This window comes from Trachurus japonicus, chromosome 4 (genome assembly GCF_045865225.1).
Source record: "Trachurus japonicus isolate A0001 chromosome 4, Traja_1.0".
NCBI classification, from domain to species: domain Eukaryota; kingdom Metazoa; phylum Chordata; class Actinopteri; order Carangiformes; family Carangidae; genus Trachurus; species Trachurus japonicus.
In genome coordinates, this window is record NC_140910.1 from 11,139,562 (window position 1) to 11,165,357 (window position 25,796).

The following is a 25,796-nucleotide window of genomic DNA, read 5'->3' on the forward strand; positions in this document are numbered from 1 at the left end:
ACTTACTCGCAGAGAAACTGCACACACACGCACTTGCATTTACTGTATATACACCTGCTTATCACCCACCGCGTTGCTGTGCTTAGACTCACTGAACCTTGTAATAGCTTTGCTGAGACAGATCATGCCTCGGCCTGTTCAAGTGTTCCCCCTCTATGAACGTGATAAGCCATCACCTGGGCCCAGCAAGAGCTGCCCCGTTAAAATTTAATGCTACAGTACGACTCTAAAAGGCACTGAGGCACACAGAACAGTTAGCAACATATGGATGGCTGCGCTAAACTGCAAAGTATGCCCTTAAATATAGACATTGTCACCACCACTGTGATGTTTCCATGCATCTGTAGGGTGAAATATTCAAATCGTCACTTCCAGGATGGATACAGTGAACATGTGTTTAATTCATTCGGTGATGATGCACAGCAAGAGAAAACATACATTATGTATCAGTCAAAGTGGCTCTGCCAGCCCTGAATGTCACCTAAAGCTGCCTTTACAGCACAATCTGGGGCAAACCTAAATCAAGACTTTATTGCAGACAATTCAGTGACTTCATAAATGGAAAGGGAGAATTCAGATTTATCACTAGGCTCTTATTGTTATGGTTTGTCTTTTGTTTCCTGTTTGTCCTGTTTTATTTTGAAGTTCCGTGTCCTGTCTTCCTGTGCTCACCCTCCTGTGATTACTTCATGTGTCTCTGTGTTTGATTACCTCACCTGTGTCTCGTTTCTCCCTTGTGTATTTTGACCTCAGTGTTTTCTCATTGCCCACCTGTTTACTGGTGCTTGTGTGTTCCTGCATTCATGCCCTGTGTGCGTCCTAAGTCGAGTGCTCAACGGCCCTGGATGCACTATTTCAGGGTAAAAATATGTACAAATGAGTCCGGTTGGGTCGGGCCTTGAGCCTCGGGCTTCTTGCTGGTTGTACTGTGTGTTGTTTATTGTGAAATCATCACGCAGAACAGGGCCACGCAATGGGAGTTACTGCTACACGGTTCTCATGCCTGACTCCAATGGTATCTTGTATGTCCGGTCAGGTTTGGTATTTCATTTCATCACGTCATTTATTCTAACATGGATTGTATCATTTTCAAGTACCTGTATTAGAAAGCAGAAATGAAACTTTTTCTTTTTTGCCTGGACGGGTTTTAATTTTCAGGCACGTTGAGTTTTTCCTGCGGGTTCCTTTTGTACCTCTGTGAGTTTAATAAATATTTTTGGGTCATGTTCAAAACCTACATCTTAACACTTATTTTTGTATGTTTGGTGCGATCGATCTGATATGTGGGTTCAGCAAAATCCAACAGAGCAAATCAATCGGAGGTGAAGTCAACAATCCACTGCACAGTTTGCACTAACACCTACAGCAAGTGCAGCAGGTTGAAGCTGGCAGACGTTAGGGTTAGCGGTACAGGAAACTGTTATAAGAGGAAATAATCTACTGTTTGCCTTTGTTTTCTATTTGTCTAATCTTATTCTTTTCTATAAATATAATTTACTCATACATTTTCCTTTATGGACAGCTGACTATACAGAGACATGAAGACATTGCCAAAGATCCACAGCTGGAATTGAACCAAGGACATTCAGCTTACATTACATCCATTGTTTTGTTCATTTGCTTGACTCCATCTCAGCCACAAAAACAATACTGATGTAAACAGACACGTTTTACAACATGAACTCCTTCATGAAGAAAACAACACAGTCCTAAAGTTCAGCCAGGTGAGGCAAAGCCAATAACTTGCTGTAATGACTGTTTGGCCAGTCTCCTGTGAACTGAATGATCTGTGTGACCCAATGACTCCGAGTTTCCACCTCTCCTCTGACCGGATGGACAGACAGGGTATGTATCAACGTGTCCCCAGACAGGAGAGTCACTCACTGCAGATGAGCTACAATTACTGCCAAGGCAAGCTGAATACACACCAGGGGAAATATGAAACCTATTTCTGCTGAAATATAGATAACACTTCTCTCTAGCACAGAGATGCAGACCCCAGCGCAGTCTCAGATAACTTCAGAATGATTGATTTACAGAGGTGAGCTACATGAGGGCGGATGGGGAGGGCGAGAAGGTGCAGGAGCAAAGGAGAAGAAATGGAGACAGACAGAGGTTACAGTAACTAGTCGGTGGAGCTGCCCTGCTTTGGGCTGATGATGTCAGTGTCTGCAGGAGTCCAACGATCTAATGCGAGCAGGCTGACGGTCTGCATTGTAGAGTATTATACCAAACTCCTACAGTCTATGAGGTCATACACCCAACTTGGCTCCATAGAGCCAGGCTGCCACCTCTCCCTTTTAACTCACTGCTCCAACCGTCAGTCTAAACCGGTGGTACACGAGGTACATCTGCAGCAACATGATATTATTAACAGGATACAAAAGAGGGAAAACATGGTCTTTTTTTTTTACCACATTGTGTCCGCACACTGTCATCACTTGCAAAGATTTTATTAAGCTGAACAACGTTTCGTTCCTGAGACCTTCATCAGGTTCTGAAGGTGTGTGTGAGGGAGGGGACGGTATAAATAACCTCGCAACCAATCAGCGTCCTCACGTGACAACACCACAGAGGAAAAGTTACACATTGTATCAAAAAATATATACACATTGTATCAGAATACACATTGTATTGGAAAAAATATATATAAATAAACAATGAGTAATTCATCACTGGACAGTCAGATAAATAAAGTCCAGCACTAGGCTAAGCTGCCACAGGTGTAGTACACAGTATACAGGGAAAACATACCAAACCAAATAGATTAGATCGAAACAAATCACATACGTTAAAGAAAAACTTCCAAATAGTTGAAAGTTTTTAAGACCCTGAGGGTCTTTTTTTCTTTAACGCATGTGATTTGCGCATGTGATTTGCACACATTGTCTATTGTTCGGTTTGGTATGTTTTCCCTGTATACTGTGTACTACAGTGGCAGCTTAGCCTAGTGCTGGACTTTATTTATTTGACTGTCCAGTGATGAATTACTCATTGTTTATTTATTTTTTTCAATACAATGTGTATTTTGATACAATGTGTATATATTTTTTGATACAATGTGTAACTTTTCCTCTGTGGTGTTGTCACGTGAGGACGCTGATTGGTTCCGAGGTTATTTATACCGTCCCCTCCCTCACACACACCTTCAGAACCTGATGAAGGTCTCAGGAACGAAACGTTGTTCAGCTTAATAAAATCTTTGCAAGTGATGACAGTGTGCGGGAGCTTTCTCTCACGTCACTCGACCACACAGGTCTTCTCCTACGCATCTGTCCGTCTGTGCCGGTGTGCACAAGTTTCAACCTGGTTTTACCACATTGTGAAAAATATTCTCTTTGCTTTTTGTTGAAATGCTGAAGTACTGAAATCGATGGAAAGAAATTGATGTCAGAAGTAAAGATCACTATTTGGTGACAAGCGGAGGATTGCTGAACTTTAAAGAGTCAGAAAAATAACTGGTTTAAACCACGAGGAAACTCCCACTGGGAGGAAACAGCTGCATCACATCCGCTTTGATATAGAGCTGATAAAACTGTGTAACAAAGAACCCTTAGTGATGAAATTGATCACGACATGTGGTTGTAAAAGTCCACAAATCCTCAAAACTTTTAATCCGAAAGGTCACAGACAGTGTAAAGTCGGCTGTTGTGCAGAAAATCATGTAAAACTTGATCTATCTCTCTGCAGAGCGCAGAGAGATCAGAGCACCTGTTCAGCCACTGAGCGCTCTCTAACTGGCAGGAAGTCAGCGCTCAAGGACGACTGATAAGTTGGTGTAGATGCCTCCTGAAACAGAGCCGGAGCCGGAGCCTCATCAGTTGAAAGGCTGCAGACGCCACCCTGCACCCTTTTGGGACCGTGCTACTCATATCTTAGAGGGAAGGTTGTGGATGGAGCAGGTGGAGCGATGTGATTACTGTACTGAGCCTGAGCAGGGCAGCCTCTGACAAACTAGGATTGATGAGCACTGCAGGGGAGGGAGCAGCTATTTCTGTCTGTCTGACCACATGTGGTGCCCTGCGTCTGAGTGCACATACACACCTGTGTGTGCGTGTGTGTGTGTGTGTGCGTTTGTGTGTGTGCGTGTGTGTGTGTGTGTGTGTGTGTGTGTGTGTGTGTGTGTGTGTTGTTCAGGGGTGAAACCGACACCGGCTATAACACTGCAGTCTGTAATGCCAAACAGTGCTCTGAAACATTGCATGTAATTGAATCCATTACAGCAATGCATTCAATTTTACTGAGAACGATTAAAGTTGCAATCAACACTGGATTTCTCAAGTGACTAGGACCACCTTGCCAATACGTTAAACTGTTCCAGGTTATTATTTATTTAAGTAGTGTTATTATCAATTTACAGTCATTTCTCTATGGTGTAAATCAACCCTGCAGGTGTATGTAACATAAGAGACCGAGCTGCGTGCATGTGCGATAAAAAGAGATCCAATAACACTTAGTGAGGATATATTATCACAAAAAAACGACAATGAAGAATTCACAGACAATATTAGAACATCATTTCAGATCGTATTCCAATCCACAGTCCTCGTCGTTGTAAATCGAAACTTTCCATTTTCGACTACACCGCTTTTCTACAGCACAAAAAATGTTTTCTTCCTCTCTGCATGAGCAAACACAAACACAAACGCACACAAACTATGAAAAAGCATGACACTTGCAATTAGCTACAGTGCCAGAAGCCTGAGACAGCAGAAAGCCGCTGCTGCACTTTTAGCGAGCACCTCGTGGACCGAGCGTCACACTGAATCAGCCTGGAGAGGACCAGGGAAGAGCAACATGCCAGCCATTCAATACAACCCAATTCAGCAGGCCTGCACGGAGAGACTGACGAAGAAATTGAGGGTCTATTGTTACAAGAGCGGCACTTGTGGTGTCTCCATTCGTCCTAAATAAATTGCATTATCTGTGCTGTCAGAGTGGCAAGAAAATAATCCATCCTGGCTTATCATCACAAACACATTCTATCCACTTTGGGGTTTTTTTCCCTCTCTTCTCTTCAATGTGTCTTTGCTCTCATTTTAAGGGCTTTGTGAGATGAGAATATTGAATCAACCACATCCCTCCTTTCTTATAATTATCCAGCTACATTTTATACACACAGGCTGTGTGACACAGTAGGCAGAAAAGACTCTCACTAACAGTTACTGTCAGTGATGTGTAATGAATTATTCATAGTGTGACTTACTGTATGATTACTGGAAAGAACATGTATTGTTACACATTGAGTGACACCACAGTGCAACCAATTAATATACCAACCGATTTTATGAGAGATGAGAAATGGACTTTTAAATTTGCACAAAGAGAAACACATTTACTTCAGATTTTCAGTGTTTTGCAAAATGTGGTGCAAAAGGATGAACTGAAATAAAACTTTGTCCGTCAGTATTGTGTTTGTGTGCTTGTGGAGGCAACAGATAGAGTAAAAGCCGTACGCATATCAAGTAGAGAGGAGCGGGCGTGTTGCTACTCTGTCTCTGTGCGTTTTAAGACACCATCCTCCTATAAAAGAACGAGCACACAGGTCGTCCGTGCAGCATGTTATTATGAGCCACAGTTACACTTTATTGTTAGGTGACTTCTAGAGGCTGCTGTAATTATGTTCACAATACACAATAAGTCTGGTGATGCAGTATAACAAACGACAAGGTTGGGTTGGGGTGGATCTATGTGACAACAGAACACAGGAGCATGGTGTGTGATTCCCATGTGAAAGTGGCAGTTTATGTTGTTTCTTTTATCCTTTTGTTTGTCCTTCATAATTGTAACCATGACAACCAAATGTCTACTGCCCTTGTGGCAACACAATTTCTGTGGGTAAGGAAAAAAAAAGAAAACCCAACACAATTGTACAAGTTGAAAGACTTGTAAGGACTTCACCATTGTTCCATTCACCAGCTTACACAACACGGGTGAATGTGCAGCATCATGTAATAATCCTGAGTAATGATTTAACACTTGGATTAAAGCAGAAGTAAGCAGAATCTTTGTATTAATATAAGTCTTAAATAGTTCTATCTTCTGACAGCAATCACTTACATAGAGTGTTTGGTCTGAAACACGGGTCTGTCAGTCACTCTGCTCTGCTCTGAGCCGAGGAGAAAACTTTCCTTGTATCTTACAACCTTTATCCAATGAGGAGAGAGAACGGCATAAAGGGGCGGTCCTCTCTGTGTGTGCAGCCAAGGGATGCGCGTGAATGTGGTGACGTAGGGACGAGGACCAATAGATCCATGACGAGGGCGGGGACAGACTGCTAACTAGGGATGGGCATTTTGAATAATTTTCTAACCGAGTATCCTAACCTTGTCGTACCCGGGTAACCGAATACTGTAATAAAAAATAAAATGACGTCATGTCTGACGGACAGAGCGCAGCCGGTGCATAAATGCACTCTGTCCGTCAGACAGTCCACATTACTGACACACAGCGTGGTCAGACAAAGTATCAGGTGGATAATAAGAGTAGAGACTGGAGTTTAAGATGCACATATGGGGCAGATGTGTGCATCTTTATGCCGGGGAATAAATGCGCTGCATGCGCTCTGAGCGCAGCACATTTATGCCGCGGCTGCTTTGGAGGAGAAAACTTTTTTTTTCTTTTTTTAAATCATTAGCGGTGCTTATTTATTAGTCCACACTACATTTTGGTGCCTTCGGTCCTCTCTGCCTCGCATCGTTTCAGGAAATAACTGGGAAGGTTTCAGAATGTTTGTAAACTGAAAGCAGATTTTCTAACAGACTTGATGACACCTGTCGTCTCCCTCCCGACGGTTTACGCCGAGGGAACCACCACAGATTATTGTAAAAGGTTTGAAAGTCCGAGGCTCGATCCAAAAACGCTTTTACACAGCAGAAAATCACGTTGCTTGATCCGAAACTGTTTAACACTACAAAAAGCCGAACCATGGCATGATAATGTAGTTTGATCCGACACTAGACTGCCCTCTAACGTGCCGTTTTTTTAATCCTAGGTTAACCGGATAATAAATTCATAACCGAGTAGCAGATTGCCTACTCGGGTACCCGGGTACTCGGGTATCCATGCACATCCCTACTGCTAACTAAAAAAAGTTAGCCAAAACAACCGGATCACTTACTACTGCTTTAGATATTCTCTAGCCACTTTACAGACTTACAATCGATGTCAAATCAATGTCAAAAATGCACATCATCACCATCATCATCATCACCATCATCATTATTATTATCATCAATAGTGGTTACCTGAGTTCATATCTAGTGAAAATCTGGACATGGGACTATTTTTCTGCATCCATTATGGTTTGGGTTTTTGTATAGTCTGTATGTCTAGGTAAGTTGGTAACATAAAAGGTGCTAAAAAAACTTTTAGAGCTATTAGAGCTAAATCACACGGCTCAAAGAAAGAGCATCTCCTCCACCTGATCTTTCAAATGTAATTATTTTGGTGAAATCTGACAGGAATGACCTGGGAATCAAGTAATACCTGAACTGAACAGCTATTGTGTGGATCACTGTGTTTCATCATAACGTTATGCATCACAATGCACAATGCAAAACCAGACCAGACTTTCAATATCCCTGCAGATATTTATATTCAGCTTACAAAGGTACACCACCTGCCTTTCACAACACATTTGTAGCGCTGGATATTTGTATCTTGTCAGTCTGAGGCTGACAGCGACACTATTCTCCTGCCTGCAGAGGCTGATTTTCACTCTTCTCTTGTCTCCATTTGGTGAGCCAGTTTCAGCATGTCCCGCTGTGATTGGCACAGCTGCTTAAAAGGGATGAGACCAATAATGTGACCGGCTGAGAAGACAATGATTAATCACCAAACCCTCCTATTTATATTCTACTTCTCCTAAACCCCTGGCACATATTGTGCTGAGCCAATACAAACAGAAACAACAAGTATGCCTCGACATGGCCTCGCTGACCTTGCTCCCTTGCTCACACAGTTTGTTGTTAATATGCCAGCACAAAAGAGCTCGAAACCAGAGAGGAAAAAGCAGCACACACAAACAAACACAGACACACACAGTCAGAGATGGAGCATCTCATACTCCCTCGCTTGCATGTTCATATTCCGCTGTGGTTCCTATCAGGAAGTTGTTCTGACAGCAGAGCAGCGCTATAAGGAGAAACAAGCTGTCGACTGGAGACCTGGTTAAAACTCAACAACTAGCCGACTTCAATGACCTCACTGCGACCCCGCCAGTTCAGTTGAAAGCAAGGGGGCAGTTGTCGGTCTGAGAAGTGAAGCTCACTTCCGCGTTCAAAAAACTGCAATCCCCTCGGCTTCCTCTGGGGGCTGGTGTCAGTAAGCAGCATTCTCCATAGACCCCCATGTTAAAATCGCCAACTTTACATCCTCAATAAACATGTTAAAAGCCTGGTGTCAGAACGTTTTTTGGTCTCAATCGATAGTTTCTACCTCCGCACACACTCTGAGGGGGGTGAATTTTTTTTTAACTCTACCGTTTTACTGTTATTAGGTTAAAACTCTGGCCAATTAGGGCGCGGAAACGTTGAGTGACAGGTCCGGAGCGGAGACAGGCTGCTTGGAGGCCAGTGGGCGGGTTCTCGGCCGGCCAATCCAACATGGCGCTGTTCAGGCCGCCATATTTGAGTCACAAAAACGACTCCCCAAAACCAATGGGTGACGTCACGGATGCTACGTCCATTCTTTTTACAGTCTATGGTTGAAAGTCTGCAGAGAAGCAAAACTCCTCTAAGTAATATAATTTGCAAAAATACCCTCTCTCTTCATAACTCACCACATTCTGTAATTTACACCGTCACAACCACCACCTGTACCCTCACATGTTCCCTCCTTTCCTTCAGACTCCTCATTTTGCTTCCTGCCTGCGTCTCCTCCCTGCTGGGACCGATCTATGGGTGTGTTTGACATGCCCTACATGAAGAGCCCCCTCCACCCCTCCACCCCTCCCCCCGCTGTGGGCTGGCTGCTGCATGATGCGTTGTGACTGACGCCGGGAGCCAAACACCCCTCGCCACTGCCGCTGCCTCCTCTGCGCCTTCCTTCCACGCCGGCACGAGTGAGTCAAGTCAGTCAGACAATCTGGCAGCTGAAAAACCCCAGCTGGGTGCACTCATCCTCTCCACTGCCACTCCTCTGTAGCTAGAAAATACCTCAATTTGAAATCGTACATTTCACTGTTAACCTTGATGGCAGGCGGCTCCATTTTCGTCAGCGTGCGGCTGCATGTCTGACTGGCTAAGTTGCTGATGGATATGTGTGTGACCGCAAATGCAGAATGAGAATGTGAGAGCAGCATCTCAGGGACGCTGCTATTCAAAATCTTGTTGGGTGTGCTGCAAACATAATAGACCCCCTATTTCCACTGTGTCTGGCAAGCAGTTTCACATCCTCATAAATACATATCCACATTATATTTGTTTAGAGGTAATAAAGGCAGAAGGAAGCTGATCTGACTGTTAGTTTTACCTGCCTTCTTTGCCCTCTAAGAGGACAGACTTGCTCGGCTCGGATAGAAAAGTGAAATATCCTTTCAGCAAAAGGAAGCAGATTCCTGACATTTAATCTGATAATACCTGAATGCTCCACTGTAACAGTCCCCAGTATAACCCGTCCAGGTGAGTCTTTCCTGCTTCGCACAGCCACACAATGACTCCTCACAGGGGATTATATTCCCTCTGACAGCACCCTGCCAAGATCTCTGTCTCAATCCATCCCACCCATCATTTCCCAATTGGTGGCACACAGAGGTGATGTTGTTGGTTGCTTTATGAAACTCTACGCTCCCTCGGGGGCCCTAAAGCTGTATCTGACAATAAAAACTCACAGATAGGAATGCATCAGGGAAGAAAGAAAAAAAACACAACCCTTCTCTGTGAATCACTGTCTGTGTTTTTAATGGGGTGACATATGGCTCAGCAGAGGTCTTCTCTTATCTGGTTTACAGAGGCGGCTAAATGGAAATGACTACAATAAAATGGGATGACAACGCCTGAATGCTCCAACAAGCAGTTGATGGTTTCATCTGCCATCTGGTTAAATGTTTTACTTTTACTAGTTTCATTCCTAATCGAGTCAGTTGGGTTGACTGCGTCTTATCAATAGCCGAGAGGAACGAATCTTCATTATCTTTGGCTGATGTGGGAATAGCACTGAATAGTGTAAACCTCCGATCCAAAAATGCAAAGGTACTGTATGAAACGCTGAATGGGAAGAGGAAGACAAACCACAAATGCCCTCACAACAATGCTTTATGAATGTGTGAGCATAGAGCAGTGCAGTAATAAAGCAGAGCCATGATTAAAAAGCACACGTTGAGCCCAGGGAGAGAGAAAACCAGAGCAGAGCATCCATTGTTACTGTGCTAGTGAAGTTAACGCGGCGCTTTGGTCGGCCTCCCAACTGATCTTTAGAGGGCTGTGAGAGGAAAAAATATTCATAAAAACAACAACAACAACAACAACAAAACTTGTTTTTTCAATTCGGCTGCAGATCAGCAGTAACAGTCAAAAAGAGTCAGTCATTCATCTGCCATAATGGGAGCTCTGGGTCATACAATCTAGAAAGAATAAAATACAGCTGCCTGTGATGGGGCTCCTGGAGGCTGAATAATCACCAGCTTTTGTTATGGCAGCAAAGATAATAAAGCATTTTTATGATGCTATAAAAATGTCTGTTTAGGACAGCTTTTCTGTGTTTTTCAGGCTCATTGCAGAATTTTGATGGTGCATTAGCTTTACAAACATTACTGTTTGTTTCATTGACTGTTACATGTAGAAATGAACTTTTCAATCCCCAAAATGTCACTGAACAGAGATAAGAAGAGATTTTATTTGAGCTCTCTATACTGCCTGCTGCACACAACATCCCTGTTTTAATTTAACAGTTAAAAAAATATTGCGGCAAACCTTTTACCTTCATATCATTTCTGTCCACAATGTTTAATGACCTTTCCTGGCTCACCACTTGACTGGGTCCATTGAGAGGAGCGTATCATGAGCTGCTGCGCGTACACACGTGTAAACAACACTTCTTGAAGACTGAAAACTGCCGAGAGAAGAAATTCAACATCAAATGTGGCATTGATGTGTGACTCATCTTGACTTCCGAGAGATTGATAATGTCCGTCTGAGCTCTCTCCCTCTTCAACGTTCAGTTTTAATCTCTTCACTCCTCTCTTCTGTGCTCTCTGTGTGCGGTGAGGTCTCAATCACATTATTTTTGCTACCTTCCATTTACTAAATAGTCTTAGAGTTAAAGACATAGTGCATATTCCATGTTCTATTACTGTGGAAATTCAAAAACATTTAGTCGTATTTGTAATATCAAAAAATGGTCTGATTTCTATTTACCAGTGTGAAAAATGTATATCAATAAACACTCGTTTGATAAATATTTAACTGGCAAAACTTTTAGCTTATTTAAATACTTCAATGGAGGTAAACAGCCCTGCAGACTTTGGTGATACCACTCCCACTACCCCCATGAGTCATGCAGATTTCAAGGATTTGATTTTAAATCCCTTTCCCCTAAAAAACATGTCACTTAGAAACGCATCACATTTTGCGGATTACAGATGCTTTAAGTATTGTTAAACTGTGACTTAAAGATGTCAGCTTTTGTCGCTGCCTACAGTAGTTAGTTTAGCTTCCAGCCTATAGCTTAGTTATCTAGCTTCACCCATCATCCTCATTTAACAGAGTCACTCCAACTGTATTACCATGAGTGTTATCTCTGCTACTGTTACAGGCACTCCACACAGTTTTACAGGAGAGAATGTGGAGTTTAAGTCGACTCGGCCATTCTTGCATCTTGGAAGCCATCACAAACTGATTGTGTGGCCTTGGTCTGTATTCACCTCCCTCCTAGTTATTGATCCTTTCCAAAGCCATTGGTGTCTTGAGTGTGAACAGACGTCTCCCATGAACAGGGTTAAATTACACACATGCTGGTAAGAATAGGTGTTTTTGGAAAGTTTGACTGAAAGCAAACTCTGGATTTTAATCTGCAGTGCTATGCATCATCATTATCAACAGTCAGTGATGTAGACAAAAGGCTCGGTGTCATTCCTCACCACCACAGTCTACTTAAGCTCATTTTCAACACCGCGGTTGCTTCGTTGTTCCCTGGTTAACAGGATACAAAGAGCCTGTGCTCAGTCAGCACAGAGCGGTGTGTAACGCCGTTTCAACCCACACCGCGGTGGAGCCCAGTGTCCCCGAAGGCTTTTCTTTAAGAAATCCCATTCATTTAATAAGCAGCAGCCAATAGCACAGGATTAGATTCAGCAGCAGTGTTTGATATGGAAAAATGGTGGAATTACACCATGAAAAGAAAGACGAAGAGAAACTTGGAGAAGAAGCAGATAGGAGGATGACAGATTAGGCAGTGGATAGATTTAAAGGGGGGTGACTTTTTTTTTTAAAGGCCGCGCTGAGGCTGAAGATCATACGGGGGACAGATACGGTTAGATGACAATTGACTGCCTTGTGTTGTACCACATTGGAGTTCAAGAGGCTATCAAAACATTATGCCAGGGAGACTCATAACAATGGCCAGAGGAGTAATAAAAGACATAAAGTCAGGGAGACGGTGAGTGAGGGAGATGGAGAAAAAAAAAAGCCAGTAAGGCAGAGACAGAGGAGGGAGAGAGAAAGAAGCATAGAGGGAAAAAAATGGGAGACACAGGGAGGGAGAGGCAGGAAAATCAATAGACTTCTATATGCAGAATTGAGAATGTGCCCTCTCGCTGCTCCAGACAGCCTATCCCAGGACTCCAGCAGCCAGCAGACAAACTGAACATCTATCCACAGACTCATACTGATAATATGCCACCCCAGCCTGTCCCTGTCTCCATTTATCTCCCTCTCTCACCCTCCACCCCCCAACCGCACACACACACACACACACACACACACACACATCCATACACACACTTCAATCTACTGGCTCTTCTCCTCCAAATTTAACACTCTAATTTGGTTGAGGGCCGGCTGCTGTGTTATTGATGTTGCCAGAGGTCTGATCCATCTTGAGCCCAGGACAAGGCCTTAGTGAAGATGGCTATAACTCAGAGCTATCCTGCGCTCTCTTTGCCAGGGTATCAGACTTGTATTGGTAATTTAAAGGCTGGACAGACAGCCGACATCACTGTATCCACCCACCTTGCTTCTGCACTCGAAAACGGCTGTGTGCCAGCACTCTGAGCCATTTGGTAAATTTCCACCCTTGTTAAGGATTCACAGGGCCGACAGCCACTTTTGTAACTTCTTTGCAGTGTTACAAACTTCCATAAATGCAGTCTCTGGGATTATACAATATGGAAATGAAGATATGAGTAATTAAAAAAGAAATAGAGTAAAATGTGTTTACTTTTTTTTTTTTTTTTTAAGTGTTCACAGTAGAGGATTAAGACATATTCTGTGTGTGTGTGATGATGATGCGACATGTGGGATGGATTATCTGGGTTTACTCCTGAGCAAGATTGGCGTGTTGTTTCTTCATATATATTTATTTTTTATGTGTGTGTGTATGTGTGTATGTCCACCCATCTGTGTGGGTTTAGCTGGAGGCCAGAGCAATGGGGAATTGGAAAAGCTGGATGTGGCATTATATACGAGTGTCTTATCACTCTGATATATGGCCAAATAGGACGCAGGGGGGCTGAGACTGTTCTGATAACACACAATGAATGAAGATTGGAGGGAAGTGGAGGGAAGTAAAGAAGAGGAAGGGAGGGAAAGACGGAAGAAGCAAAAAAAGATGAGGAAGGGCGATGTGTTCTCTGAGGCCCGTGGGACTGTGTTAGTGTAGTCTCTGATCATTGATTAAAGAGGTTTATGTACTCCTACCCACAGCGTTGTGGAGGACACTCTCACCTCTCCCCCTCTACCCCACTCCTCCTATTCTTCCTCCCCTGTCCATCCTCCTGCCCTTTCTCTTCTCTCTGTCTCTATCTCTGCGCTGTAATGGGCAGACGACCATTGCTGTAATTTCCTCTGTACTATAACTGACAACTACAAAAGGTCACACAGAAGGAGGGGTCTCGTCCTTCTAATCGCTTAACAAGAGCAGGGCCCACTCACTGCATTCAAATGTCACCGGATCAGAAATAGTGGAGACAAAAAAGTGCCCTTGTACTGGCTGTTTGAATCTTTGAATTTCCATATAATGTAATAAACAAACATGTTTGAGCTGATATTATATAACCTAAGCAATCTTTTAGTCAATCTCAAGCATCATTATGTTCAATAAGCAAAATGACTGGGTGAAGGTTCCTGGTCATCCTCTACAGTAAGCTTTTCACAAAATGTGAAATGTACTGAATGCTCCACCTGAAGTAAACAAGACCCTTTGAACTGGGTTTTATATTGAAATCACAGTTAATGGAAGAAATAAATGAAAGTCATTGCAAAGAAAAAGGAGAGGGTATGCCCACACACTTACTGGTAGTCACAAAAGATTTCTTCATTTTTATGCACAATGTATCGACCAACTGTTCCTCTTCAGGTGCTATTATACGAGAATGAAATGGTCACTACTACATAGAAAATGGAAGGAAATATACAGTATGACAGGTAACACTTTACTTGAATAGGTATTCATAAGACATAAAAATATAAATAGTAAGTTATGTCACTTTTGATGCAAAGTTGACATTATTTGAGATGTCCTTGTTATGAGAACTTGACATAATTTTTAAAGTTTGGCAATTAGGTCTGCTATGACAGTTTAAATTGTCTTTATGTCAAGTTCTCATAACAAGGACATCTCAAACAATGTCAACTTTGCATCAAAAGTGACATAACTTACCGAATGACATTTAACGACAGCTGTCATAAGTATTCATTGATGTTTATGACAGCTGTTATGTCATGGTTATGACAGTGTTATGTCAATCTTTCAAGTGAAGTGTTACCATGACATATACTAATGTGTAAAATGTATTGCAATGGGTTTTCACCACTTCATTAGACAGAACAGAGTGGAGGCTCTGACTGAGGTGTTAACTTTAGACAAATGTAACCCCAAGAAAGGTTGATATCATGATCATTAGGGACATGAAAGGCTTTATGTAAATGCAACTACTGAATTCCTCCAGCTCTGACCTGGACATGTGATGACTCATGAAGAAAAGTTTTACGGCTGCACTTTGCTGAGCAGAATGACTAATGACCTGTGGCATAAAATACCAGATACACTGGGCTGAGCATGAATGAGTGGTATTAGTTAAGCAGAATAAAAACTGCCGTCCTCCTAGACAGACACATTAAACATTACAGACACATTTTGGATAACTAATCCAAAAGATAATTGGCCCGATGATTACAGCTTTTGTTGTGTTCATTTATGTTGTGGTTTTCTGCCGCAGTAGCAAGTCCACAACAAGAATCAGTGGGAGCGTGTGGACACAAACAGCACAGACAATGATATTACTGTGAACAATAAGTTCAGGGGACAGAGAGCTAGAGAAGAAAGTTGAGCTGAACACAAGCGAACATGAACAAACTAGAGAATGAGAACGGAGAACAGGCTGCAGTCAATTACAAGTCCTATCTTGTAGTTTGTGTCTACATTGATTTGTTGGGGACTAGGATCTCTGCCTCTCCCCAGTTCACCTAATTGCACTCACTCTGACCCACTAATTACTTCACTAAGACCTAGCTGGTCTCACCTCGGTGCACTGTGTCTCGTCAACGGGGGAGGAAGGGATGGAGAGAGAAAGTGGATGTGAAGGCAGAGAGAAGGAACAAGTCTAAATTAAGAATGCATGATGTGTGTCAGACTAACAGAGGGAGGGGAGCTGTAGAATGAAACGACAAGAGACAGACAGAGTGAGGAAATAGCTGCATATGTATCTGAGTTGGAAAGCAGAGGCCGTGAACTCAGGTGGAGGGCATGCAGCAGTTTTAACACACTGCTGTCACTGTACTATACGTCACCTTGGGATGCAGAAGATATGAATGATGTTTCTGGCACTCACTGAGCTGCATACATAATTAAATAAATCGCTGATAATGATTTAATCAGTCATTATCATGTAGATAATAATGGCAGTGAGTTCATTCATCAGGAACACCGGGGAGCTTACCTGATGGGATGAGATCAAAAGCCCAGCTGGGTACGAGAGCGGCGAAAGAGTTCTTTGTGTCTTTGCTGTCCGTCGTCTCCTTGTCTTTCTGGTCCTCTGGTTTTTTGCTCGCGCCTTTGAAAGGTGTCCACCGGCTTCCCACCACAAAGGACTCAGACACTGCAGACCTGGATTCCATCTGCGTGGCGCCAACTCTGGAGTCGGAGGCGAGGGTGGTCAACTGAAGGAGTCCTGTGATGGCTGCTGGAGTGGCTGCATCCTCCTGCAGGTTGGGGCTTCTTGTTCTTTCCTTCTCCTCCTGAACCCATGAGATGGAAATAGACGGCTCCTCTGTGGAGGAATTTTCCGTGCTGGTCATGGGATCTGTCCTCTGTGCATCCGTAGTGGTCAGAAGCACCGGCGTGGTCACCTCAGAGGTTGTCAGTGCTTTCATCAAGGCTTCGGCGGTGGACGTCACCACCTCCCCCTCCTCCTCCTCCTCCTGAACAACGGGAGTCAACCCTAGCTTTGAACTTCCCTCTCCTCGGTGAGCAGAGACGGAGGAGAGGTTGTCAACAGGCCGGTGGACGTAGAGGATCTCCCCCCGGGCCTCCTCTGCTGTGTCTGGAGGTGGGGGGGTGGGCTGCTTCACTAGCTGCCACTGGGACAGAGTGGTGTGCCCGGACACAGTCACAAACCCACTGAGTGGAGAAGACTCTGCGTCAGGACTAAGTTTGACACCGCTGTTGTCCCAGTTGTTGACTTTCCCAAACCCGCCTGGGAAGTTGCTCCCCTCTCCACTTCCCTCCATCCCCTTCTCCTCCCCTGGCGCGGACGTAGTCACCGATGGAGCTCTGGTAGCATCCTCTCCGTCCTGCTCTTTCCCCTCGCCTGAATAGTTTTCCGGACTGTCCTGTCGGAGGGAAGTAGGCAGCGTCATCACCTCGAGGGGCCCTGCTTTGGCTTCCATGGGCGCCCAGGTGGGACCTTTGCCCACGTAGGCCATGTTTCCAGAGAGACCTAGTTTAGAGCCACGCATAGACTTGATGGCCCACTGAAACTGGCTGCTGGGGGCCGGCGCGAAGGCCGGTCCTCCTCTGGGAGCCTGAGGATCAGATGTGTTGACACGTCGGCTGGGAGATGATCCGTCATCAGGATTTGATGCAGTGAATTCTACAGGGAGCAAAGAGACAGAGAAAGCTAATTAACATCATCACCATTATCGGGGAAGAGGGTGGATGTTATGGAATAAGCAATTATAAACTTAAACCTAGTTTACACAAGCACAATGATGCATACAGAGTCTAGTTTCACAGTTACTATGGAAACCTGAAACTGTATGTTTATCTATAGGCCTTGGTGTGGTGTGTATTGACCCCTATAGGTTAATCATTTGTTTTGACAGTGTATGATCTTTTTTTCTTCTTAGCACACAGTTAAACAGTCTCTGTTTGGAATCATAAAATCAATCAACTCCCTGCAAACCGTGCATACTGTATTACATTTAGACCACATCCTCTGGGATTGTGTCCCCACCGTTTATGGATCTTACCATGCAACAGAAAAGCACTGAAGTGTTTCAAGCCCCTACAAATGTTATCCCTGCCTCTACTACAGTAAATACTGATCACTAAATTAGAAACAATCAAAATTAAAGTTTGTAAGAAAAAAAAAAATCTTATGCTACATTATGTTCATTAAGAACTCAACACTAAAAAACCTAGTTACATAATCTGCTTCATATGCAGTTTGTTGAGTGCGAGCTGAATAAATAAACATCAACATTTGACTGACAGTCCCCATCATCAAATTCTGAGCCCATCCATGTCCAACCGGTAATTAGATCACACACATACAAGTCGGAGCCTGTCGGTCACTGTAATAAACTGAAGAAAATATATATTTTCATGGCGTAGACTACAGTACAGTAACAACCCCAACATGTGATATCAACACTATTCCCTCAGAAAACTTAGAGAACACTTGAGTAGATTTTTAATCACTTGTTTTTTTCACATAGGAGAATCAATGATATGAGCCCAGATCAAACAAAAACACTTGTCGACCTCAACGCTCCCCATTTCTCTATGTTTATTGCCCACGGGACTTTACTTCCCCCAAAGTTGTATCTCAGGCAGCTCTTACTCCTTGGCTGTCTTAATCCTAATAACCTTCAAAACAAAACAACAATTTCTTGCTGCGGCTGTGCAATCCTTACTCCATCTTGCAATTGCCCACTAAATAACATGGAAACTGAATTACTACTGCAGGTACTGTAATGTTACAGTCCCCTATTGTGCTCGTCTTCCACCCACTGCTTCATCATTTCTTTCTATGTCTTATTACAGCAGCAGCCTTTATAGTACTGTGTTCAATATCCCAGTATATTTCCAAGTCTGTAAAAAACTTGTTTTAAGACTTCAAAATGTTAAAGCTAAACTTCCTTGGTTATTTATTTATTGAACTAAAAAAAGCTGTTAACTGTAATTTACTGTATATTGGATATTATGGGTTATTTTCCTCACCACTGGTGTGGCTACCAGATTTACTGGGCTTTGTGGACAGAGATGGGGCCAGTGCTTGTGGAAGGCCAGTCACACACATATGCCCAGATACAGACACACATCAGAAGGATGGAAAGATGTATTTGAAGCTATTTCATACTCCTCTGTCCCTGCTTTCTCTTTCCCTGTGGATTCTTTTAGCCAAACAACCTCCTGCTGGAATACATTCGCCTGTGGTGAGAGAAGCCATGTGGAAAAATGCTGGAGCACTTTCAACACGATAAGCAAATGACTTGCTCCAAAACAAGCTCCATCTAGACCTGTTTATTTAGATGAAGTGGTCCACTGTACCTTATCAGCTTACGGCTTTAAACCAGACTCCGTCTACACCATCAATAATTCATGCTGTCTGCATGTGTGATTCACTGATGGTGTGTGTATGTGTGTGTGTGTGTGTGTGTGTGTGTGTGTGTGTGTGTGTGTGTGTGTGTGTGTGTGTGTGTTTTTTCAGGCCAGCAGTGCAGTTGAGTTACCGAGAGACACAGCTAGTGTTGCTATCATCACTGCCGTCGTTCGGCTCTGTTTGGCTGTCCCCAGCTCAGTGAACATGACTGAAAACGGGGAAGTTTATGTGCAACACAACCCAGCACAACAAATTACCAAGAGAGGGAGAACATATACAAATATGTCCACGCATAAAGTATTAAGATGTATGTAAATTATTCATAAGGTCCGCTGTTGCCTTATGCCTAAGTGAGGTTTATGAGCCTGAGGTTCATTTCCATACGAGCCATGTACGCTAGCGTAATTGTCCTATTAATAATCCAAATAGCCAATTACATACTTTTACTACACACACTGATGAAAGTGAGAATAATTAAACGCATTAATCTGGTTTGATCAACTATGTAATGACCCATGTAATAAATAAAATGAGACAATTAGGCATAGGTTTGGCTGATATCATAGCGCTACTCAGAGCATGGTTCAAGTTCAGCTCTGCTGCTTTAAGTCTGTTTGGTGGAAGGCTTTGGTGGAAAAACCCACAAACAAACTTATAATAAACCCCGTTCAGACGGTAATTGTGTGCTTCCACTGTGAGTGGTTCTGCTGTGTTGACTCCACTTTACCGGAGTAAACGGGCTGAGAGACTCCCTCGGGTCAGACCGACACCATATTAAATTGTGAGAGTGGAGGCTGACAATGAGAGAGTGAGAGAGATTGGAAGAGAAAGAGAGGTTGTACCAGTGCCACCTCCGCCCATCTGCAGATATGGCATCTAATAAAAAAAAAAAAAAACACTAGGATGTTATTGCATGGCCGTGTGAATCTGGTGTCAGAGAACGGGCTCCACTCTCTTCTATCACACAAAGTCGGTCCCTGCAGTTGACAAGACAGGGTCTGAGGTGGATGTGTATTTCTTCACAAACAGGACTCGAATGTGGACCTTATTCTCATTCAACACGCTTGTGTTTGATGTGGATCACTTGCGTAAGAGCTTGAGAATATAATCTGAACATGTAAATAACAGAAGTTCTTTCTTCTCTCATTTTTGGAGTTTTCAAAATAAAGCAATTTGATTTAATGTGAAAAGTCTTGGCTTTTTTTTGGATGACCTGTACGCAGTGCCAAGCTTTGCATCTCCCCAAACCAAAGAGGCAACATGGCACCATCAATTACTAAGTAGTGTTGAGATTAAAGGATAGCCCGTGGTGTGCAATCACAGACTTTAATTCACCTCACTGATGCTAGTTTAAGAGGAGACATCATTTGGGCAGCTTTCCATCAACAGGCAACATGAAAGAAAGAAATGCACCCCCCCTACCCCCCCCCCCCCCCCCCCCTTTCCATTTCCCCCTATCTTCCCACCTTCATCCGTCTCCTCATCCCCACTGCTGTGTTGCTCATCCTCGCTGCAGTGATCATTACCGCCTACCTTCAGAGAGCCGGGGCTTAATTGGCAGAGACAGAGACGTAGGTGAGAGCGAACGGCAGACAGCCCAACCTCCACGTTAATTGGATACAGCTGTGAATAATGCATAGCGTCTAATGCCTGGATTTTCATTAATACCTTGGGGGGTGGCATCGGATTTCAGGTAGCACAGCAGTGAGTATTTATATTAATAAAGCCCACGATTGGTAGGTGAGAAAAGCCGAGCCCCTTTATTGAATCATTCTTCTTGCTGTCTGTGGGAGAGTGTTAGTCTCATTTTGTATCCTCCCCTTTTAGCTGATGCCAAGGATGTGTTATTTGTGGCGGCCATTAAAAGAAAAGCCAAGGTTGTGAAACACTCCTTGTCTGTTTCTATTCGGTGTATCTCTCTGAGGTGCCTGTGGGTGCTTTGCTCCAGTAGTTATTGGTCCGGCATCCTTCCAGTCACGAGGCCATTCCTCTGATCTTTACTCTGCCTTCTTCCCTGAAGTCATAAACTAGAGGGGGGGTGGTTTTAGGGTTTGGTGTCGAGGTGCTTTCAAGAAACCATGAGCTGAAAATGATGACCTGGTGACCTTTTCTATCCCGTAGCAGTGTTGTACCTCGCCACTCCTGAGGGTAATTCACTCTGCAGTCGATGCTGCTTGTCTGACAGGAAGCCCAGATTCTTCGGCACTCACACACACAGCGCACACACACGCTAACATACTGAGAATAACAATGGACTTGTATTTGTCAGGCCCTCTCACACTCTCGCCCAGAGCGATTCTCTCCGTGTCTCAGCATGGAGTCCTTAAACTTCCATCCATGTCTGGTCAAGTTGTATTGCTTTTCTCATTAGTTTCTGATTTTGCTCTACACAAACGATTTATATGTGAGCTAACCTTTTAGAGAATCACATCGGATTAAAATTCAAGCTTAGCTGTTACTCTTTCTGACAGCGTTGTACTGTAAACAAAGCACTCTGTCAATAAATATGAGAATGAAGGCAGAACAGTCTCCACTCCACTACATCTACTGTATCTAGTATGCCCCTTTTGTTTGTTTGCAATTACTGTTTAATTAAATTTACAGCAATACTTCAAATTGCCCTGCGGAGGAATATATTATAGCATACTCAGGGGAAAAGAAGAGAAAGAGGAATGGAGAGGCAGAGACTGTTCAAAAAGCATGACATAAACAGATCCTGTATTTACCAGTGACATTTAAATGCACCACGCCCACATTAGGAACGAGACTTTCAATTCATCCTTTCTTCCATTTCAATTTGGCACTTGGTTATTTGTTTCAGAGATCAAAGGTGAACCCTAAATACACAAACAGAATCAATGTTTCTCTCACCGTGAGCAGTGGACATGGGGCTGTCAGCAGACGTGCTGGAGGCTTGTTCTCCTGGACGGGTGCTGGTGTCCACATCCCCTGTGTTTGGAACTGCAGGCACTAATCGAATCAATGGCATCACCTCTTTCTCCTGCTCAGACAGACCTTCCACTAGAGGCTTTAGTCCACCGGTAGGAGCCCTGAAGGAAAAGCGACCACTACTGTGCTCCACGATGGCGTTGTCCATGCTGCCCTTGTCTTTGCTGACTTTGGGTTCACTCAGGTTTCTGCTGGATACTTCGCTCTGCATCTGGTTCTCTCCTGCTTGTTCCTTTGGCGGCGAATGTCCCTTCGGTGTCTTTTCACCCTCCTTATCTCCAGTCCAGTACCTGAAGGGTCTCATAAGAGTGTTCACAAACTCGGCCAACACGCTATTACTGGTCTGCTGCTGAGGAGTTGAAGAAGTCATGGAGGATAACGTTGTGCTGTCAGATCTAAAATAGCTGCCGTCTTCCTCCTCGTGGGCAGAACCTCCGTGACTCTCCAGGCTCTCGAGGTCAGAAAGGCCCAGAGTGTTGCTGCTCTTTGTGCCTTCAGTCTCCTCCTGACTGGGCTGGTTGTTTCCAGGGTCGTCCTGTCCTTCTTTCCAGCTTTCCTCGGGCCTCAAGTGGATGACTATGTGCTCCTCAGAAATCTCAGACGAGTTGCTGTCTGCGGCGATGGAGCGCACGCCTGCCTTGTCCAAGTGGACCAGTCCGGTCCAGGTGGAGGTCTTGGGGGCATCCGCACTCTGCTGGGTTTCAGAGGAGGTGGCCTGTGCTGCTGGGTGGACGCTGGTCTGGTGTAAAGCCTGGGCCTCTGCAGCCTGGACTCCAGCTGGTTGGTAGGCTGCAACACACAACAGCCACATTTCAGCAAAAGCAATTGTGTTGTTTTCCCCTTTACCAGCTTTATCTTTGCTGCACAACACACTGCTTGATTTGGCTTTTCCTCTCCTCTTTTGTAGCTGCTGAAACAAGATTACTTTTAGAGAATGCTCCACCATTTTTAAAAGACAATTGTATCATACACAACTCATTTTTCTCCTACTAAACCCAAATCTACGTTTGTAAATAAAACATGTTACCATTTTTATCTTTAAGCTATCTGAAAGACATAATTTGTTTTAAACATCCATACAACATTGCTGCAATGAAGAGGTTTATCTCTCGACTGTTTGTTTTGACGGATACACTGCTGCTCTGCTCTCATGCTGTTCTTGTTTACTTAAAATGATTGGATTATGCAGTTGTTTCACTTCACTGAAAATTTTATGAGCTGTCACCGTGAAAGATGAAAATGTCAGTCTTACTTTCTTTTCTTCTATCTGTGGAAATATCTTTTTCAAATATCAATCTGTCTTCCACTACAATCAATTCACGGCGGACAAACAAATATAAGCCCTAGTCACAAAATCATAGGTTTGTTAAATTATGAAATTAACAGTATCAATGGAAAGATTAGTGCGACATAAAGTCTTTGCATTGTGAAGATGAAACTGACTAATTCCTGTCTCGCTTGGCACATGATAAAAGGACAAGGTCAAACACAGTAACTACAAACCCCAGTTGGGCTTATTCACGCTCTTCCTCTTTCTATCTCTCTCCCTTTCAACCTCACCCTCCCTTTTCTCTCTCTCTGTTTCTGTCTCTCTCTCTCAAGCTTCACTACACACAACATACAAGCCCTCAAATCCACCAGGGGGGATGCAAATGTCACGCAGTCTCTTCGCAACTACTTCATGTGTGACATAAACATCACGTGCTAATTAAAAACCAGAACGGAGAGCTAGTCCCTGGTAGCCCCTGTTGTTGCCATGGCAATTGGCAATAATGATGCTGAATCAAGTCTTTCACCACAGAAGCCTCCCTCCCGTACCTCGGTAGCAGTAGGCGTCGTACAGGGCCGTGGTGTCGGGGAAGCCCGTGCGGTTGGGGTTGTTGTAGACGGTCCGCACCCCGGGCTCGTCGCTGCCGCAGTTCTTCCGCGGGACGTTGATGGGATAGCGGACGCTGCCGTCTGCCAGCCAGCCGGGGTCACACTGGTCCAGACCGGCCTGCCAGGCCAGGTAGAGCTGACCGACGGTGGCCAGCTGGGCTCCCAGGGAGTGGCAGTGAGTGGAGGCCGTGGCCAGGCTCAGCTTCTCTGCTACTGTGGAGTGGAAGACCTCGCCTGGGAGGAGAAGCAACACAAGGAGCTTTAATGTTACAGAGAAAGGTTGATAGCCTGTAGGCACTTTAGCCCTCAGTCTAACATCACCTTTGCTCATATGGCTTACAATTGAAGATTTTTGGATTTGCTGAGCTTCTGGCAGTACAAAGTGATGTCGGTACATTTAGTCTACAGCTATTTTTGTTGTGTGTATGGATGTGTCTGCACTTTCTTTATTTTAAAGGCAATAAAGAATGCTCTAGTCATCTTCTCTTTATCCTTTGTCAAAGCATTAATAGGTGGAGACTTGAAGGAGGATGAAAGAAGAGTTTTACTTGTTATGCATAAGAATTCACTTTTTTTCATAAAATGATAAAAAAAACACATAATTCAAAGTAGAGACTATATAAAGGCAATTCAAAGCAGTTGCAAATAGGAATCTGAGAGCAAGAAAAGTACATAGAAGCGACTGAAGCTGAAGAAGAAAGGAGCAGCTGTAGAGAGGTGGGGGTGATGTGGATAAAATAGTGATGCAAAAATAGGGGTTTAACAACAGACAGAGAGAACTGAGGAGGACCTCTGTCTGCACAGCACAAGTCAAATTATATAATGAGATCTGCTGTCAACTGTGTGTGATAAGGACAATGTGCTGGAGGAGTGGACTGGTGAGACATTGATGTAGTAAACTGAAGAGGTGGAAGGTGAGGGGGATATGAACAAAACGAAAGCAGAACAGGATCCATGAGAGGACTAACATGTTGGCAAGGAAAAAATATGTAAAAGACATTGTGTGTTGAAGAGTTAAAGTGCAGTTATCAGCAGCAATTAAAAGCAATGGTGAACATCATACTTTAGGGTGTTTTAAAAAGTAGAGAAAAGAAGGGTTGGGAGCACATCTTAGAAAGTTTATGTGTAGCACATTAAGCAAATGCAGCTTAATCCTGTTGTGTTAACCCTGGGAACAGTAAACAGATGGTCCCTTATGACCTACTGTAGGAGGCTAAGAGGGTTTCAATGTCATTGATGTGCTTCAACCGACAACCTTTAGGTGATTTACAGTATATACTAATTTTTAGGAAGGACAACAGTAGTATAATCTTCTGAAAAGGTTTGTTTTTCAAAAAAGGTTTTTGCTGAATTTTGTTTGACAGGTATACACCCAAATTCTTACAATATATGTTTTAGACGATAATGAACCAATTTTGTAATAAACAAACAAGTGGCGGTTGAAGTTTAAATCGGAGTCAGTGACAACACCAACATTTCTGCTTTGGGCGTAAGGCTTCAGAGAAAAGAAATCCAGCTGAGCAGCAACTTTCACTCTTTCTTCTTTAGTACTTAAAATAATTAGTTTGGTCAGTGCACACAGACACAATGAGCCAGATGTGTTGTATTGTGTCTCATTGTAGTTGTGGTAAGCAATGCAAGTCACAAGTCACCAGAGTCAGTGGTCAACTTGATGCCATTGAGGACCTTAACAAGAGCAGTTTCAGTACATGGGGCCAATAACCTGAAAGACCATTTGAAGTTAAAAAATTGTGGCAACTTTTTTCAATTATTTTACTGATAAAAGGCAGATTTAATATGGGTCTATAATAGTCGCTAATTACAAAAGCATCCGGCCACCCTTTTTTAGTGGAAGCCTGATAACTGCAGTTTTTAAGACCTTTGGGAAAATGCCTGATTGGGAGGAGCTGTTAACTATTGCAGTTGCAGCATTGCAGCAGGATGTCAAGGCAGCATGTAGATGGCTTAATGTATAGTACATTTTCCT

General features: G+C 43.6%; 1 protein-coding gene across 2 annotated transcripts in view; it reads right to left on the reverse strand.

Annotated features, from left to right (window-relative positions):
* ncanb (neurocan b) overlaps positions 1-25,796 on the reverse strand; it is a 204,089-nt gene that overhangs the window by 67,471 nt on the left and 110,822 nt on the right. For both annotated transcript variants that reach the window (XM_085773893.1, XM_085773892.1), the window contains 3 exons: positions 23,750-24,043; positions 21,854-22,720; positions 16,097-17,248 (listed from right to left, as the gene is read on the reverse strand). In XM_085773893.1, coding sequence (XP_085630019.1) covers positions 16,097-17,248; positions 21,854-22,720; positions 23,750-24,043 — 2,313 coding nt within the window. The remainder of the gene's footprint in view (positions 1-16,096; positions 17,249-21,853; positions 22,721-23,749; positions 24,044-25,796) is intronic.